General features: G+C 49.0%; 1 protein-coding gene across 1 annotated transcript in view; it reads left to right on the top strand.

Annotated features, from left to right (window-relative positions):
* UBE2F (ubiquitin conjugating enzyme E2 F (putative)) overlaps positions 1-15,305 on the top strand; it is a 441,864-nt gene that overhangs the window by 61,699 nt on the left and 364,860 nt on the right. The window contains exon 3 of the mRNA XM_030209070.1: positions 5,485-5,514. Coding sequence (XP_030064930.1) covers positions 5,485-5,514 — 30 coding nt within the window. The remainder of the gene's footprint in view (positions 1-5,484; positions 5,515-15,305) is intronic.

The following is a 15,305-nucleotide window of genomic DNA, read 5'->3' as shown; positions in this document are numbered from 1 at the left end:
AGCTGTCCAAACTTCAAGGGGGCGTTTCGGCAGGGGACGGGGGTGGGACGGGGCGTAGTTACAAAATGGCCGGCTTCGCCTGATAATGGAAAAAGATGGCCGGCTCTGACGAGCATTTCGCCGACTTCATTTGGTCCCTTTATTTTCACAACCAAGCCTCGAAAAGGTGCCCGATCTGACCAGATGACCACCGGAGGGAATCGGGGATCACCTTCCCTTACTCCCCCAGTGGTCACCAACCCCCTCCCACCCAAAAAAAAAAATTTTTTTTTTTCAGCCTCTATGCCAGCCTCAAATGTCATACCCAGCTCCCTGACAGCAGTATGCAAGTCCCTGGAGCAATTTTTAGTGGGTGCAGTGCACTTCAGGCAGGTGGACCCAGGCCCATCCCCCCTACCTGTTACACTTGTGGTGGTAAATGGGAGCCCTCCACCCCCCCCCCCCCAAAAAAACCCACTGTACCCACATGTAGGTGCCCCCCTTCACCCATTAGGGCAATGGTAATGGAGTAGAGTTGTGGGGAGTGAGTTGTGGAGGGGATTTGAGGGGCTCAGTACCCAAGGTAAGGGAGCTATGCACCTGGGAGCTATTTTTATTATTTTTTTTTAATTTTTAGAAGTGCCCCCTAGGGTGCCCGGTTGGTGTCCTGGCATGTCAGGGGGGCCAGTGCACTACAAATGCTGGCTCCTTCCACGACCAAAAAAGCTTGCATTTCGCCGGGTTTGAGATGGCTGGGCCTGGTTTCCATTATGGCCAAAAACCGAAGCCAGCCATCTCTAAACCCGTCGATCTCAACATTTGACATAAATGTTGAGATTTAGCTAGCGCCAACCGTATTATCGAAAGAAAAGATGGCCAGCCATCTTTTTCGATAATACAGTTGGTGTCGCCCCTTTACGGCGCCGGCCCCCGAAGATGGCCGGCCATCTATTTGGCTGGCGCCGTTCAATTATGCCACTGTTTGTGTCATTTAATAAGCTATGGCAACACTATGAACAGTGGAAATCTCAATCATCAGCCCACCTTGATTCCAGAGGGAGGGGGTGGGGGGAGGGGGAGGAGGATAATATAATGGATATGATGTAAAAGCTATATGTTTGAAAGAGCTGGCTATGTTAGCTGCTTGTATGTGGAAGTAGTATCCCCAATAAAGTATTTGCAAAAAACAAAAATATAAAAAGGTAGCTAATATGACCCCAGAAACTGCAAGAAATTCATAACCCTCCATTGCCCCATGTAAGCCGCATTGAGCCTGCTATGAGTGGGAAAGTGCGGGGTACAAATGTAATAAAAATAAAAAATAAATCTTCTAATTTAATAAAATAGAGAATTGTACTTGAAGAGGGTAACCTACTTAATCAACTATTCATTTACAATACAAAACGTAGTTACTTGAATCCTAATTTCTAATTCTGTTATATCTTTTTTGAGATGCAGTAACCAGAATTACACATAGTATTCAAGGCGCAGTTGCACCATTGAGTGATACAAAGGCCTTTGGCGTACCAAGCGTGCGGTGGTGGGGGCAGTTCTGCCCGGGTACAGGTAGCAAGGGGGTGCTTGGAGCAACTGCGTGGCTGTTGGCTCCGCTGGTTCCCTGCCACCTCTGATGTTACTTCCTGTACCGGGGCAAGGGACTGGCGGAGCCGACAGCCACGTGACAGCTCTGTGCACCCTCGGAGTGAGGATGATGCACTCCGGGGGGAAGGTGAGTGATACGCCGGGTGGCAGCCAACCTAGGTACGCCACTGACAAAGGCATTATAATAATCTTGGTTTTGTTTTCCATTCCTAATTGTTAACATTCTGTTTGCTTTCTTAGCTGCTGCTGCATACTGAGCAGAGGGTTTCAGTTTATCAACGATAAGAGCTAAATCTTTTTCCTGGGCGGTGACTCCTAATATAGAATCTTGCATCTTGTAGCTATAGTTTGGGTTCCTCTTTTCTACATGCATCACTTTGCAGTTGCTCACATTAAATATCATCTGCCACTTGGCTTCCCAGACTCCAATCTCGTAAGGTCCTCTTGTGATTTAACAACTTTGAATAACTTTGTTGTCGGCAAATTTAATTACTTTACTAGTTATTCCCATCTCTAGATCATTTATATATGTGTTAAAAAACAGCAGTCGAAGCATAGACTGCTGGAGAATCCCACTATCTACCCTTCTCCATTGAGAATACTACTCAGTTTTCTGTCTCAAGACCTGAAAAATAAGTAGGTGATCCTTATTGGTCTGGATACATAGTAACATAGTAGATGACAGCAGAAAAAGACCTGCACGGTCCATCCAGTCTGCCCAAGAAGATAAATTCATATGTGCTACTTTTTTATTTGTACTGTCCTCTTCAGGGCACAGACCATATCTGCCCAGTACTATCCTCGCCTCCCAACTACCAGTCTCGCCTCCCACCACCAGCTCTGGCACAGACCGTATAAGTCTGCCCAGCACTATCCCTGCCTCCCACCACCAGCTCTGGCACAGACCATATAAGTCTGCCCAGCACTAGTCCCGCCTCCCAACCACTAGCCCCGGCACAGACAGTATAAGTCTGCCCAGCACTAGCCCTGCCTCCCAACCACCAGCTCTGCTAGGGTTACATTACTGTTTACTGTTTACAAATCTTTGGAGCTCCCATCTGTCCACCTTTAGTCTACAAATGGAAAAAGTTGAAGACAATAGTCACTCTACTCAGGTGCAAGTTGTTTTGCTAAATAGAGTGGAGTCTCCTAATGTTTACAGCAACAGGCTAAGAACCAGAGAAACTGGGGTTCAAATCCTGGTTTTCCCACTGATGCTCCTTTTGATTTTGGTCAAATCGCACCACCCTTTGTTTACTCAGGTACGACTTACATTGTGAGCCCACTTGGCAGGGAAATAATTTGTGTGTGTAGCTTGCTTGTGCTTGGACTGGAAAAGTGAGTAATTTTAATTAAATTTCAAAACTAAGAAGATCCCCAAGAGTAAATTGGAAGATCATGCAAAACGTCATAAAGAACCCTAGACTAATCTCCAGTGATCTGCATGTCTTTCTTGTTGTGACTGCATCAAACATCAAAAGAAAAAAATGAATGAGAATGGTTTTCATGGGGAGGTGGCTAGGAGGAAACTGCTGCTCTTTAAAGGGAACATTGCTGCCTGCCTAAGTTCAAAATAGAGCATCTAGATGACTCACAAGAGTTCTGGAATAATTTTCTCTAGACATATGATTCAAAAATTGAACCTTTTTGTAAAACAAAACAGAATTGTATTTTAGGTATCAGTGTGATGTGGTTGGTTGTTATATCAAGAATGGGACTGCTTGCCATCACTGATCTGTGAATTCTGCTCTGAATCAGAAAATTAAGGAAGAGAATATTGGGCCATGCATCCATCTGTGGACTCAAACTGAGCTGAGATTGGATCACATAGAAAGATAAAGACCCAAAATATTCAAATAAGCCTACTATAAAATGGCAGAAGAAGATATTTTGTGTTTTGGGTTGACCAAGTTATTGTCTTGATCTAAACCACTACTACTACTACTTAACATTTCTAGAGCACTACTAGGGTTACGTAGCGCTGTACAAATTAACAAGGAACGGTGGTCCCTGCTCAAAGGAGCTTACAATCTAAAGGACGAAATGTCAAGTTGGGGCAGTCTAGATTTCCTGAGTAGAGGTGTAGTGGTTAGGTGCCGAAGGCGACATTGAAGAGGTGGGCTTTGAGCAATGATTTGAAGATGGGCAGGGAGGGGGCCTGGTGTATGGGCTCAGGGAGTTTGTGCCACGCATGGGGTGAAGCGAGGCAGAAAGGGTGGAGCCTGGAGTTGGTGGTGGTGGAGAAGGGTACTGAAAGGAAGGATTTGTCTTGAGAGCGGAGGTTACGGGTAGGAATGTAAGGGGATATGAGGGTGGAGAGGTAAGGAGGGGCTGCAGATCGAGTGCATTTGTAGGTTAGTAGCAGAAGCTTGAACTGTATGCGGTACCTGATTGGAAGCCAGTGAAGTGACTTGAGGAGAGGGGTGATATGAGTATATCGGTCCAGGCGGAAGATAAGACGTGCAGCAGAGTTCTGAACGGACTTAAGGGGGGATAGATGGCTAAGTGGGAGGCCAGTGAGGAGTAGGTTGCAGTAGTCAAGGCGAGAGGTAATGAGAGAGTAGATGAGAGTTCGGGTGGTGTGCTCAGAGAGGAAAGGGCGAATTTTGCTAATGTTGTAGAGGAAGAAGCGACAGGTCTTGGTTATCTGCTGGATATGCGCAGAGAAGGAGAGGGAGGAGTCGAAGATGACACCGAGGTTGCAGGCAGATGAGACGGGGACGATGAGGGTGTTATCAACTGAGATAGAGAGTGAAGGGAGAGGAGATGTGGGTTTGGGTGGAAAGACAAGAAGTTCAGTCTTGGCCATGTTCAGTTTCAGTTGGCGGTTGGACATCCAGGCAGCAATGTCGGATAAGCAGGCCGATACTTTGGCCTGGGTTTCCGCAGTGATGTCTGGTGTGGAGAGATAAAGCTGGGTGTCGTCAGCATAAAGATGATAGTGGAAGCCATGAGATGAGATCAGGGAGCACAGGGAAGAGGTGTAGATTGAAAAAAGAAGGGGTCCAAGGACAGATCCCTGAGGGACTCCAACAGAGAGCGGGATAGGGGTGGATGACGAACGATGAGAGTGAACTCTGAAGGTACGATGGGAGAGATAAAAGGAGAACCAGGAGAGGACGGAGCCCTGGAACCCAAAAGAGGACAGTGTGTCGAGAAGTAGGTTGTGATTGACAGTGTCAAAAGCGGCGGATAGGTCGAGGAGGATGAGGACGGAGTAATGACCTTTGGATTTGGCGAGGAACAGGTCATTGCAGATTGTAGTTTATGAAGGAAAGTCTCAAATATTAGAGATGAAATAGATTTTTATTGAAGAATGAGCCACAATTCCTCTAGAGTGTTGGGACAAACTGATCAATAGTTACAGGAAGTTGTTGCTGCCCAAATTACTGAATGTAAAGTTTTACATACTTTTTCATGGAAGAATGTTTATTGTTACCCTTTGCTGAAAATTAAAAAAAAAAAAATCAAAATGTATCCTTTTTGAGTTTCCTTTATAGGATCATCTTTCTCTCATCCAAGTTTATTCTCTAATTGTGCTTTGATTATAAATTGGGCTAAAATACAGACCATTCTAGGGCATTCACAAACTTTCTCAGCACTGTATGCTTCAAAATTAAGGGAAATTTTGAGACTCATTTTCAAAGTGCATAGACTTATAAAGTTACACAGGTTACTATATAACTTTTTAAGCCTATGTGCTTTGAAAATGAGCACCTTTACTTTTTGCAGTCTCAGCAAAGGGTCTAAATTGTAAGAAACAATTATTAATTAGGAAGGATGGTATATAGTGAAAAGAAAATGTTTGAATCATACCCAAAGTGTTTGAGAGCTACATTCTAAACAATGAGGTTACTGTTTTTCTTGTGTGATATTAATCCTTCTTGTTTTCCTTTTTTGCAGAGGTTGCTGAGCTTGAGGCAAATTTACCTTGTAAGTACAGTTTTTATTATCCTATATTGGAATCAAACAAAGCATGTGAAATTGTCTTGTTCAGAATTATAAATCACAGAAAAAAAGAGAAAAGTAAATTTTAGCATTGTTGCAACAATGTGTTTTATGATTTTCATGATGGGGAAAATCATTTCTAATGTATACTATTGTATTTATATGAAAGATGTCCTTTCTTCATTACTCTGAGTTCTACGATTTTAAATCAAAATACAAGTATTTTGAGGCATTAGTGAGCATGCATGATGGCGGACACTTTTTGCTGAGGCTCCATTGGCTTTCACAACCTAATATCAAGCAAATAACCCTCGGTGGTTGTGACACAGTAGCAACTCAGAGGACCAGAAATGCGAGTGAAAAGGCAGCTCAGATTACTGATTTCTATTGTAAAACTAGTGAATCTGGGGAGCCCAAGGCTGCATTCTGGACACAGGTAGTGGTCTCTGGGAGTAGGAGTGAAGAGGGAAATGAGGAGGTGATAAAGCAGGTACTGCTGGAAATAAAATTGCTCTGTGCTGAGGTGTTCAAAGATATGAGCAAGAGCCAGTACTCTCACTTTGTGCATTTGAGGAGCTGGACCAGTAAGCATTGCGGAATTGAAGGACTGGGAGTTGGGTGCAGAGGGGGAAGGTTGATAATATTTCCAGAGCTGTGTGTATTATTTACCAAAGTCTACACATCATGAATACCTGGGCAGATGCATTCCGATTGAAACTGAACGCAGAAAAAACTCAATGCCTCATTCTTACCTCCCAATACAACACGAATAAATTTACTACTATCAACACACCCAAACTAAATCTGCCAATCTCAGAAACTTTAAAACTCCTTGGAGTCACCATTGACCACCATCTAACAGTTCCATATCATCAAGCTGATCAATCCATAGACTGGTGGGTTGTGTCCATCTACCAGCAGGTGGAGATAGAGAGCAAACTTTTGCCTCCCTATATGTGGTCATGTGCTGCCGGAAACTCCTCAGTATGTTCTCTATCTCAGCAGGTGGTGGTCACACACAGCAGCAGCTCTGGCTAGGCCTCCAAGCCTAATTTTTAGGTTTTGTTGAGTGCCTGGGGTTGAGGGCTCTTCTTGAGCAAGTGCAAACCTGGTGGCGCCAGGTCCCTCCTTTTCTCCCCCCTCCCGCTGGCTCCGTTTAAAAAAAAAAAAAAAAAAAAAATTTTGAACGTCCTTAAAGGCGTTTATTTCGACGTTTATTTAAACGTTTATTGCAGCTACTCACTGGGACACCAGGTCGTTACAGCTCGGAGCGGACAGCAGGTAATTTTTACCTTTTATAGCGGGCAGGGGGTTCCCCGATTGGTCTCCACGTGGCCCATGGCGTCGGAGGGCGAGGGCGCAAAGAGTCGATCCCCGGATCGCGTGTGCGCTTCCAGAGGGGATGCGGGGGTCTTAAAGTCTGATTCGCCCTTGTTGGATGACAGTTTCTTGACCGATGAGTGTCCCGGTCCTTCCTCCGGCATGGCGGTTTTTCCCGCCATAAACGCCCATCGCCCGCGGCTCGCCTCCGCCATATTGGTCGGCCACGCGGCTCGGACGGCTTCTTCTTGGGCTGCCCTTGAGGTGGGAGACATTGAAGCCATGAACGCCCTTAATTTGGGCGACGGCACAGAAGCGGCTAAAGTTAAGCGCCGTTCTTCCCGCGCGGCTCCTTCGCGGAGTGTCGCGCCGGACGCCATCTTGGATGCGCAGCATGTCTCTCCCCCGCTCTTGCGAGCGCCGGTTGAGGGTGCGTCTAGGGCTGTAGCCCAGGCTGCGGAAGTGCACAGTCTGGGGGGTTTCTCCCCCGAGTTTGTTTTGCTGCTGCATCAGGCCTTCCTTATGCAAAACGCTGCCCCTGCTCCCTCGTCTGGTAAAGAGGTTGAGGCCCCCGGAGGTAAACGCCCTCGGGTTGATTCCCAGGCCTTGGAGGACTTTGTCTCCTCCGATGTAGATGAGGGCAGCGTATCTGAGTTCTCCCAACGGTCCTTTGCGGATTCCTTGGAGGAGACGGATCCCCGCTCGGATGGAGTGGATGACCCCTCTGCAGCGCGGCTCTTTAGCTCAGAGGATTTGCCCAACCTGTTAGTGCAGGCCATGGGCATTTTGAAGATTTCCTCTCCGGAGGACGTCTCTTCCTCAGCCCCTGTTGGCTCTGCCATTATGCTGGGGACGAAGCGCCCGCCTAGAACCTTCCACGTGCATGATGCCATGCACACCTTAATTTCGGCTCAATGGGATGTCCCGGAAGCGAGCCTTGAAGTGGCTAGGGCTATGTCCCGCCTCTATCCTTTGCCTGAAAGTGAACGTGAGGCCTATCTGTGGCCTACCGTGGATTCTTTAATCACTGCGGTGACTAAGAAAACGGCGTTGCCGGTGGAAGGTGGCACGGCCCTAAAGGACACCCAAGACAGAAGATTGGAGGCGGCCTTAAGGTCGTCCTTTGAGGCGGCTGCTTTAAGTTTGCAGGCCTCAGTTTGCGGCTCCTATGTGGCCAGGGCGTGCCTGACTTTGGTGCAGTGGGCTTCCCCCTCGGATCATTCCTTGAGGGCTGATTGGCCGGCCCTGGAATCGGGCTTGGCCTATTTGGCAGACTTGCTGTATGATGTCTTGAGGGCCTCAGCTAAAGGCATGGCTCAGACAATCTCTGCGCGGCGGTGGCTTTGGCTGAAGCATTGGTCTGCTGACCACGCCTCTAAATCCCGCGTAGCGAAATTGCCTTTTAAAGGCAAGCTGCTCTTTGGGGTCGAGCTGGACAAAATCGTGACCGATCTCGGCACGTTTAAGGGCAAGAAGTTACCAGAGGTCAGGGCTCGGGCTAGTACTCGTCCCGGTACCTCCAGAGGACGGTTTCAGGAAGCCCGTCGGTACCGCCCGGGCAGGTCGGGCTCTTCTGCCTCCTCTTCCTTCAAGAGGAACTTCTCCCCCAAGCAGCATCCCTTTCGCAGAGACCGCCGTCCCGGAGGTGCTCCCTCCGGTCCTCCCCCAGGGTCTCGTACCCAATGACGGGGCCTTGGTCCACACCCCAGTGCAGATTGGAGGACGGCTGTCCTCGTTTCTGGGCGAGTGGACCACAATAACTTCAGACACTTGGGTGCTGGAAGTCATCAGAGACGGCTACAAGCTAGAGTTCTGCCGACCCTTAAGAGACGGGTTTGTACTCTCTCCCTGCAAGTCTCCGGTCAAAGCTGTGGCAGTGCAGCAGACCTTGGAAAATCTGATCCGCCTGGGTGCGGTCGTTCCGGTGCCAGAAAATCAGCTTGGCAAGGGACGTTACTCCATTTACTTTGTGGTGCCAAAGAAAGGAGGTTCTGTACGGCCTATCCTCGACCTCAAAGGGGTCAATCGGGCCTTGAAAGTTCGGCACTTTCGCATGGAGACTCTCCGCTCTGTTATAGCGGCAGTGAAGGCAGGGGAGTTCCTGGCATCCTTGGACATCAAGGAAGCATACCTGCATATTCCCATCTGGCCTCCTCATCAACGCTTCCTGCGTTTTGCAGTCCTGGGCCGACACTTCCAGTTCAGAGCCCTCCCGTTCGGGTTGGCTACTGCTCCGCGGACCTTCTCCAAAGTCATCGCGGCCTTCCTGAGGAAGGAAGGAGTACAAGTCCATCCTTATCTGGACGACTGGTTGATCCGAGCCCCCTCTTATGCAGAGTGCGGCAAAGCTGTGAACCGGGTGGTTGCTCTTTTGAGCTCCCTGGGGTGGATCATCAACTGGGAGAAAAGCCAGCTGCGCCCGACTCAGTCCCTGGAGTATCTGGGAGTTCGATTCGACACCCAAGTGGGCAGAGTGTTCCTGCCAGACAATCGGATTGTCAAACTTCAGGCTCAGGTGGACCAGTTCTTAGTAGCCTCTCCTCTTCGGGCTTGGGACTATGTGCAGCTGTTGGGCTCTATGACGGCCACGATGGAAGTAGTGCCCTGGGCCAGGGCTCATATGAGACCACTACAACACTCTCTGCTGCAGCGCTGGACTCCGATGTCGGAGGATTATGCTGTGCGCCTTCCCTTGGACCCAGCAGTGCGCAAGGCGCTGAGCTGGTGGATGCAGACAGACAAGTTGTCCGCAGGAATGCCTCTTGTGACCCCGGAGTGGATTGTTGTCACGACGGACGCCTCTTTGTCGGGCTGGGGAGCCCACTGCTTGGGAAGGACAGCGCAGGGGCTCTGGTCTCCTGCAGAGGCAAAGTGGTCTATCAACCTCCTGGAACTCAGAGCCATTCGGTTGGCGCTTTTGGAGTTCATCCCGGTACTGGCGTTGAAGCCAGTACGGGTCCTGTCGGACAGTGCCATGGCTGTGGCCTATGTCAACCGCCAGGGAGGTACCAAGAGCGCCCCTCTAGCCAAGGAGGCTATGAGTCTATGCCAGTGGGCGGAAGCGAACCTGGAACAGCTGTCAGCGGCCCACATTGCCGGAGTCATGAATGTCAAGGCGGACTTTCTCAGTCGCCATACCTTGGAGCCCGGAGAGTGGCAGCTATCTGCTCAGGTGTTCTTGGACATCACGAAGCGCTGGGGCCAGCCGAGCCTAGATCTGATGGCGTCATCGGCCAATTGCCAAGTGCCGCGCTTTTTCAGCAGAGGACGGGACCCTCGATCCCTGGGAGTAGATGCTCTTCTCCAACAGTGGCCGACACAAGAGCTTCTCTATGTGTTCCCGCCCTGGCCCATGCTGGGCAGGGTGCTAGACCGGGTGGCAAAGCATCCAGGCCGGATAATCCTGGTGGGTCCGGATTGGCCCAGACGTCCCTGGTATGCGGACTTGATCAGGCTCTCAGTCGACGATCCTCTGTGGCTGCCAGTGGAGCAGGGCCTGTTGCATCAGGGTCCCGTGGTGATGGAGGATCCCTCCCCCTTTGGTCTTACGGCCTGGCTATTGAGCGGCAGCGTCTGAGGAAGAAGGGCTTCTCAGACAAGGTCATCGCCACTATGCTGAGAGCGAGGAAGCGCTCTACTTCTACTGCTTACGCCAGGGTTTGGCGTACCTTTGCAGCGTGGTGTGAAGCAGGCTCATTTTCTCCATTCACTGCTCCAATTTCTTCAGTGTTGGCATTCCTGCAAGAAGGTCTGGAGAAAGGCCTGTCGCTCAGTTCCCTTAAAGTCCAGGTAGCGGTCCTGGCTTGCTTCAGGGGCCGCCTGAAGGGTGCTTCCCTGGCTTCGCAGCCAGATGTGGTGCGTTTTCTCAAGGGAGTTAATCACCTGCGCCCTCCTCTGCACTCGGTGGTGCCTGCGTGGAATCTCAATCTGGTGCTAAGAGCATTACAGAAGCCGCCTTTTGAACCCTTGTCGAGGGCATCTCTGAAAGACCTGACGTTGAAAGCAGTCTTTTTGGTGGCTATCACTTCAGCCAGAAGAGTTTCCGAGCTCCAGGCACTCTCATGTCGAGAGCCTTTTCTGCAGTTCACTGAGGCAGGAGTGACTATTCGCACAGTGCCTTCCTTCCTGCCCAAGATTGTCTCTCGCTTCCATGTGAATCAGCAGCTCTGTCTCCCTTCCTTTCGTAGGGAGGACTACCCAGAGGAATACTCTGCTCTTAAATATCTGGATGTGAGACGAGTCATCATCAGATACTTGGAAGTGACCAATGATTTCCGGAAATCGGATCATCTGTTTGTCCTGTTTGCAGGTCCTCGTAGGGGTCTGCAGGCTGCTAAGCCTACAGTGGCAAGATGGGTCAAGGAAGCCATTGCAGCGGCTTATGTGGCCGCGGGGAAGGTGCCGCCTATCCAGCTGAAGGCTCTCCACAAGAGCTCAGGCGGCCTCGATGGCAGAGGCCGGTTCCGTCTCCTTGGAAGAGATATGCAAGGCGGCAACTTGGGCTTCGGCCCATACATTCTCCAAGCATTGCCGCTTGACTGTGGCTGCTCGGGCGGAGGCCCGGTTTGGAGCTTCAGTGTTGCGGTCAGGGATTTCAATGTCCCGCCCTGGGTGAGTACTGCTTCGGTACATCCCACCAGTCTATGGATTGATCAGCTTGATGATATGGAAGGTAAAATTATGTATCATACCTGATAATTTTCTTTCCATTAATCATAGCTGATCAATCCATAGTCCCTCCCAGATATCTGTACTGTTTATATTCTGGTTGCATTTCAGATTCAAGTTTAGTCTTCAGTTCCTGTTCAGGAAGACTTTGTGTTCAAGTTATTTTTTCACTTGGATTCTTCAAGAGTTGAGACGAATTTGTGTTACAGTGAGCTGCTGCATTCCTCTCCCCTCCGTTTTACGGGGCTGGATTGAGACATAAATTCTGCCGGCGCTCCCTCCCGCTTCGTGCGGCAGTAGGGCAGCTTTGTACCCCTCCAGCTTCGGCGGTGTTAGGGTCAGTCAGCTCCTCCCGCGGTTGCGGTTGCAGGAATAAGCCAGATCCCCCGCATCGGCGGGGTGGTGTCCCTCCCCCGCTCCGCGGGGATGAGCTGGACGGATTTCCCCTCCCCCCACTTGTGTGGGGATGAGCTGGGTTAATTCCCCTCCCCCGTTTCGGCGGGTGGTGAGCTGGGCAGAGTGTCCCTTTGTGGGTGTAATTCTCTAAGTGCTGAGTCCTGCGGATGGAGCTTTGATATCGACATACTGAGGAGTTTCCGGCAGCACATGACCACATATAGGGAGGCAAAAGTTTGCTCTCTATCTCCACCTGCTGGTAGATGGACACAACCCACCAGTCTATGGATTGATCAGCTATGATTAATGGAAAGAAAATTATCAGGTATGATACATAATTTTACCTTGAGACTCATGCGAACAACACCACCAAAAAGATGTTCTACTCTATGTGGAAACTGAAAAGAATAAGACCATTCTTTCCGAGATCTGTCTTCCGCAGCCTAGTGCAATCACTCGTACTCAGTCATCTGGACTACTGCAACTCACTATACGCAGGATGCAAAGAACAAATATTGAGAAAACTTCAAACAGCCCAGAATACAGCAGCCAGACTCATTTTCGGAAAACCAAAATATGAAAGTGCAAAACCCTTACGTGAGAAACTACACTGGCTCCCACTCAAGGAACGTATCACCTTTAAAGTATGCACATTAGTTCACAAAATCATTCATGGTGAAGCCCCTACATACATGTCTGACTTAATAGACCTGCCACCCAGAAACGCTAAAAGATCATCCCGAACTTTCCTCAATCTCCACTTCCCTAAGTGCAAAGGCATAAAATACAAAGCACTGCATGCATCAACCTTCTCTCACATGAGCACACAATTCTGGAACACACTACCACGCAACCTGAAAACGATCTACGAACTAACCGACTTCCGCAAACTACTGAAAACTCATCTCTTCGAGAACACCTACTGCAAGGACCAAAACACATGAATTCACACACACTACAGAAAAGCACCAATTCACTCTCTTCTGAATTCTCTTCCCCATACTTTCACCACACTTAAAACCACACTCACAGATAAAACTGTTACACCCTAATATCCTTTCGTTATTGTCCTATTGCCCTATCATTTCCCCATTGTCACATTCCATTGTTTCTATTCCTAGGTGATATTTTGACTTTGATTTTGTCTTCCCACAACTCTTCACAATGTACCCATAATCGTATTATGACCAATTGTATTTCTATTATTCACAACGTATTGTAAGCCACAGTGAACCCGCAAATAGGTGGGAAAATGTGGGATAAAAATGCAATAAAATAAAATAAATAAATTTAAGAGAAACTGGTGGTTTAAAGGACAGATCATGCTGATTCAGAGTTCTGATCGCTGGGGTCCAAGAGAAGATGGAGGGGACTGATACATGTGACTTTAACACTATAAGGAGCTTTTTCAACCTGAAGTGGACCTCAGCATTGAAAGGACACACTGGAATTCAGAGGCACAACATCCAGAATGTGAACAGCCAATTTATCTTGGTGAAATAGCATCAATTTTGGGTGCAGGAGTAGATTATCTGGAGAGCACGTGAGATGAAACAACTCTGCTATGGGAATCACTTTCCTAAAGTATAGTCTGGAAACAGCTAAGAGGAAGGCTGCTTTTAATGGAAGTGAAGACTTTTTCATAAGAAGAACATTAGGTTACTGATGATTCTGATAGTGGCTGGCACTCCTTTACTACCCTGGAGGCGGCAAAGTGCTCTGTGTAGTTGCGCCCATGATGGGAGGTACTCCAGACTTCCCGAGAAGAGCAGTGACTGAGGAGAGAGATGTTCTCAAAACCTGCTATTGTGAGAGGGGTTGACCCTACTATGGAGGCAAGTGAAGTCTTTGAGCGATGTGGAGCATGATACAGAGGAGTATCTGGTGGTGTCGGTGAGTATGGGTTTCTGCTGCTGGAGATTGGAGGGAGGGGCATCAGGATTTCAAGGGATGGAGTGGGGCACCTGTAAACTTGATGCTACCTGGAAGTTAACCATGGGCTGGCCAATATTTAGACTGTGCCTGGTTAGATCAGTGGCTAAAGTTAGGACTTAACTGGTTAGCAGTCTGAATATTGTAACTAACTGGATAATTCTCTGAGGACAAGCAGACTTGCTTATTCTTACAAGTGGGTAGATGCCATTGCCTGGCCCAGCAAATTTGCCATAGAAAAAACTAGAGCTTTTAGAAGCATGAGCTGCACTCCAGTGCGCATGTGCGAGTTCCTTCTTGCCCACTGCACGAATGCACCTGCCTTAGTTTCACTTTTTCCGCATGAGGAACACTTCTTTCTGTGGTGGCTCCTCACACACCCGGTTAGAGTGTTTCTTTTTCTTTTAGTGCCTTTCGGCGGTTTTCTAACTGCTACATTTTGCCTTTTCAAAAAAAAAAAAAAAAATCCTTTATTTTGTAGTTTTTGCCCCATGTCTAAATTTCCTTTATTTTTCGATGCGGGCCTTTTTTAGGTCTGCATGGTTGGCATTTCTTTTCTTTTTGTTCCTTTTCCCCTTTTTCAGGCACCATCGTGATGGTTTTGGAGCCAGGTCTGGTTCCTCGACGTCTGCATCGATGTTGAGTGTCGCACTAGCATCGAGAGTCCAGGTAGAAATGGCTGCTTCAAGACCTCATGACACTGGGAGCAGTGAGACATTGAGCGGATCTCATCCTGTCCTGAGGCTTTCTGCTATGCAGGACCCCCGGGACTGTCCATTGTCTGACCCGCCCCCGAGGTGACGGGAGGATTTGATGTCGTCCTTGTTTGCATTGAGGAGCATGGGTGTCGTGCATCGGGCGAAAGCCAAGAAGCACCGTCGTCAATCTCCTTCGATACATGGTGCTGGGAGCTCTAAGGCACCGAGGGATTCGGCACCCAAGAAGTGTTGATGCTGGGTGGACCGCTCCTCCTGTATCCAGGAGGTGCCGATGCGTGTGTCTCCAAGCAGCCATGATCCTGCTCCTGCACTGGCCCCAGCGATTCTGCAGCCTGCGTCTCATACAATACCACAGTCTTGCCCGATGGCGACCCTCGATGAGCGCATCCGGGCCTTTCTCCCAGAGCTTCTGGATGACCTTATGCAGCAATGTACGTTGGTATCGGGGATACTTGCGCCTACCATACATCCCGCTGCGTCCCCGTCTGGCCCACGGTGCGGCCCTAATTCCGACGCCGCTTGTGGCTCCGGTGTCAGAAGCAACCCAGGCCAGCACCCCCTTGACGTCGGTGGAGAAAGATTTGCTGAAGTCAAGACAGGCGCCTCGATGCCGCACTCGAGGACATGGGTCCTCGGCATCAAGGCGGGCCTGGTCTCGGACATCCCTTAGGGAAATGTTATCTGACACCAAAGAGGAGTGCTCATGGGAATCAGAAGAGGATCTTAGGCATTTTTTTCTCC

Source organism: Microcaecilia unicolor, chromosome 7 (genome assembly GCF_901765095.1).
Source record: "Microcaecilia unicolor chromosome 7, aMicUni1.1, whole genome shotgun sequence".
Classification (NCBI taxonomy): domain Eukaryota; kingdom Metazoa; phylum Chordata; class Amphibia; order Gymnophiona; family Siphonopidae; genus Microcaecilia; species Microcaecilia unicolor.
The sequence above is the reverse complement of the archived record's forward strand: the minus strand, read 5'-3'. Positions and strand labels throughout refer to the sequence as shown.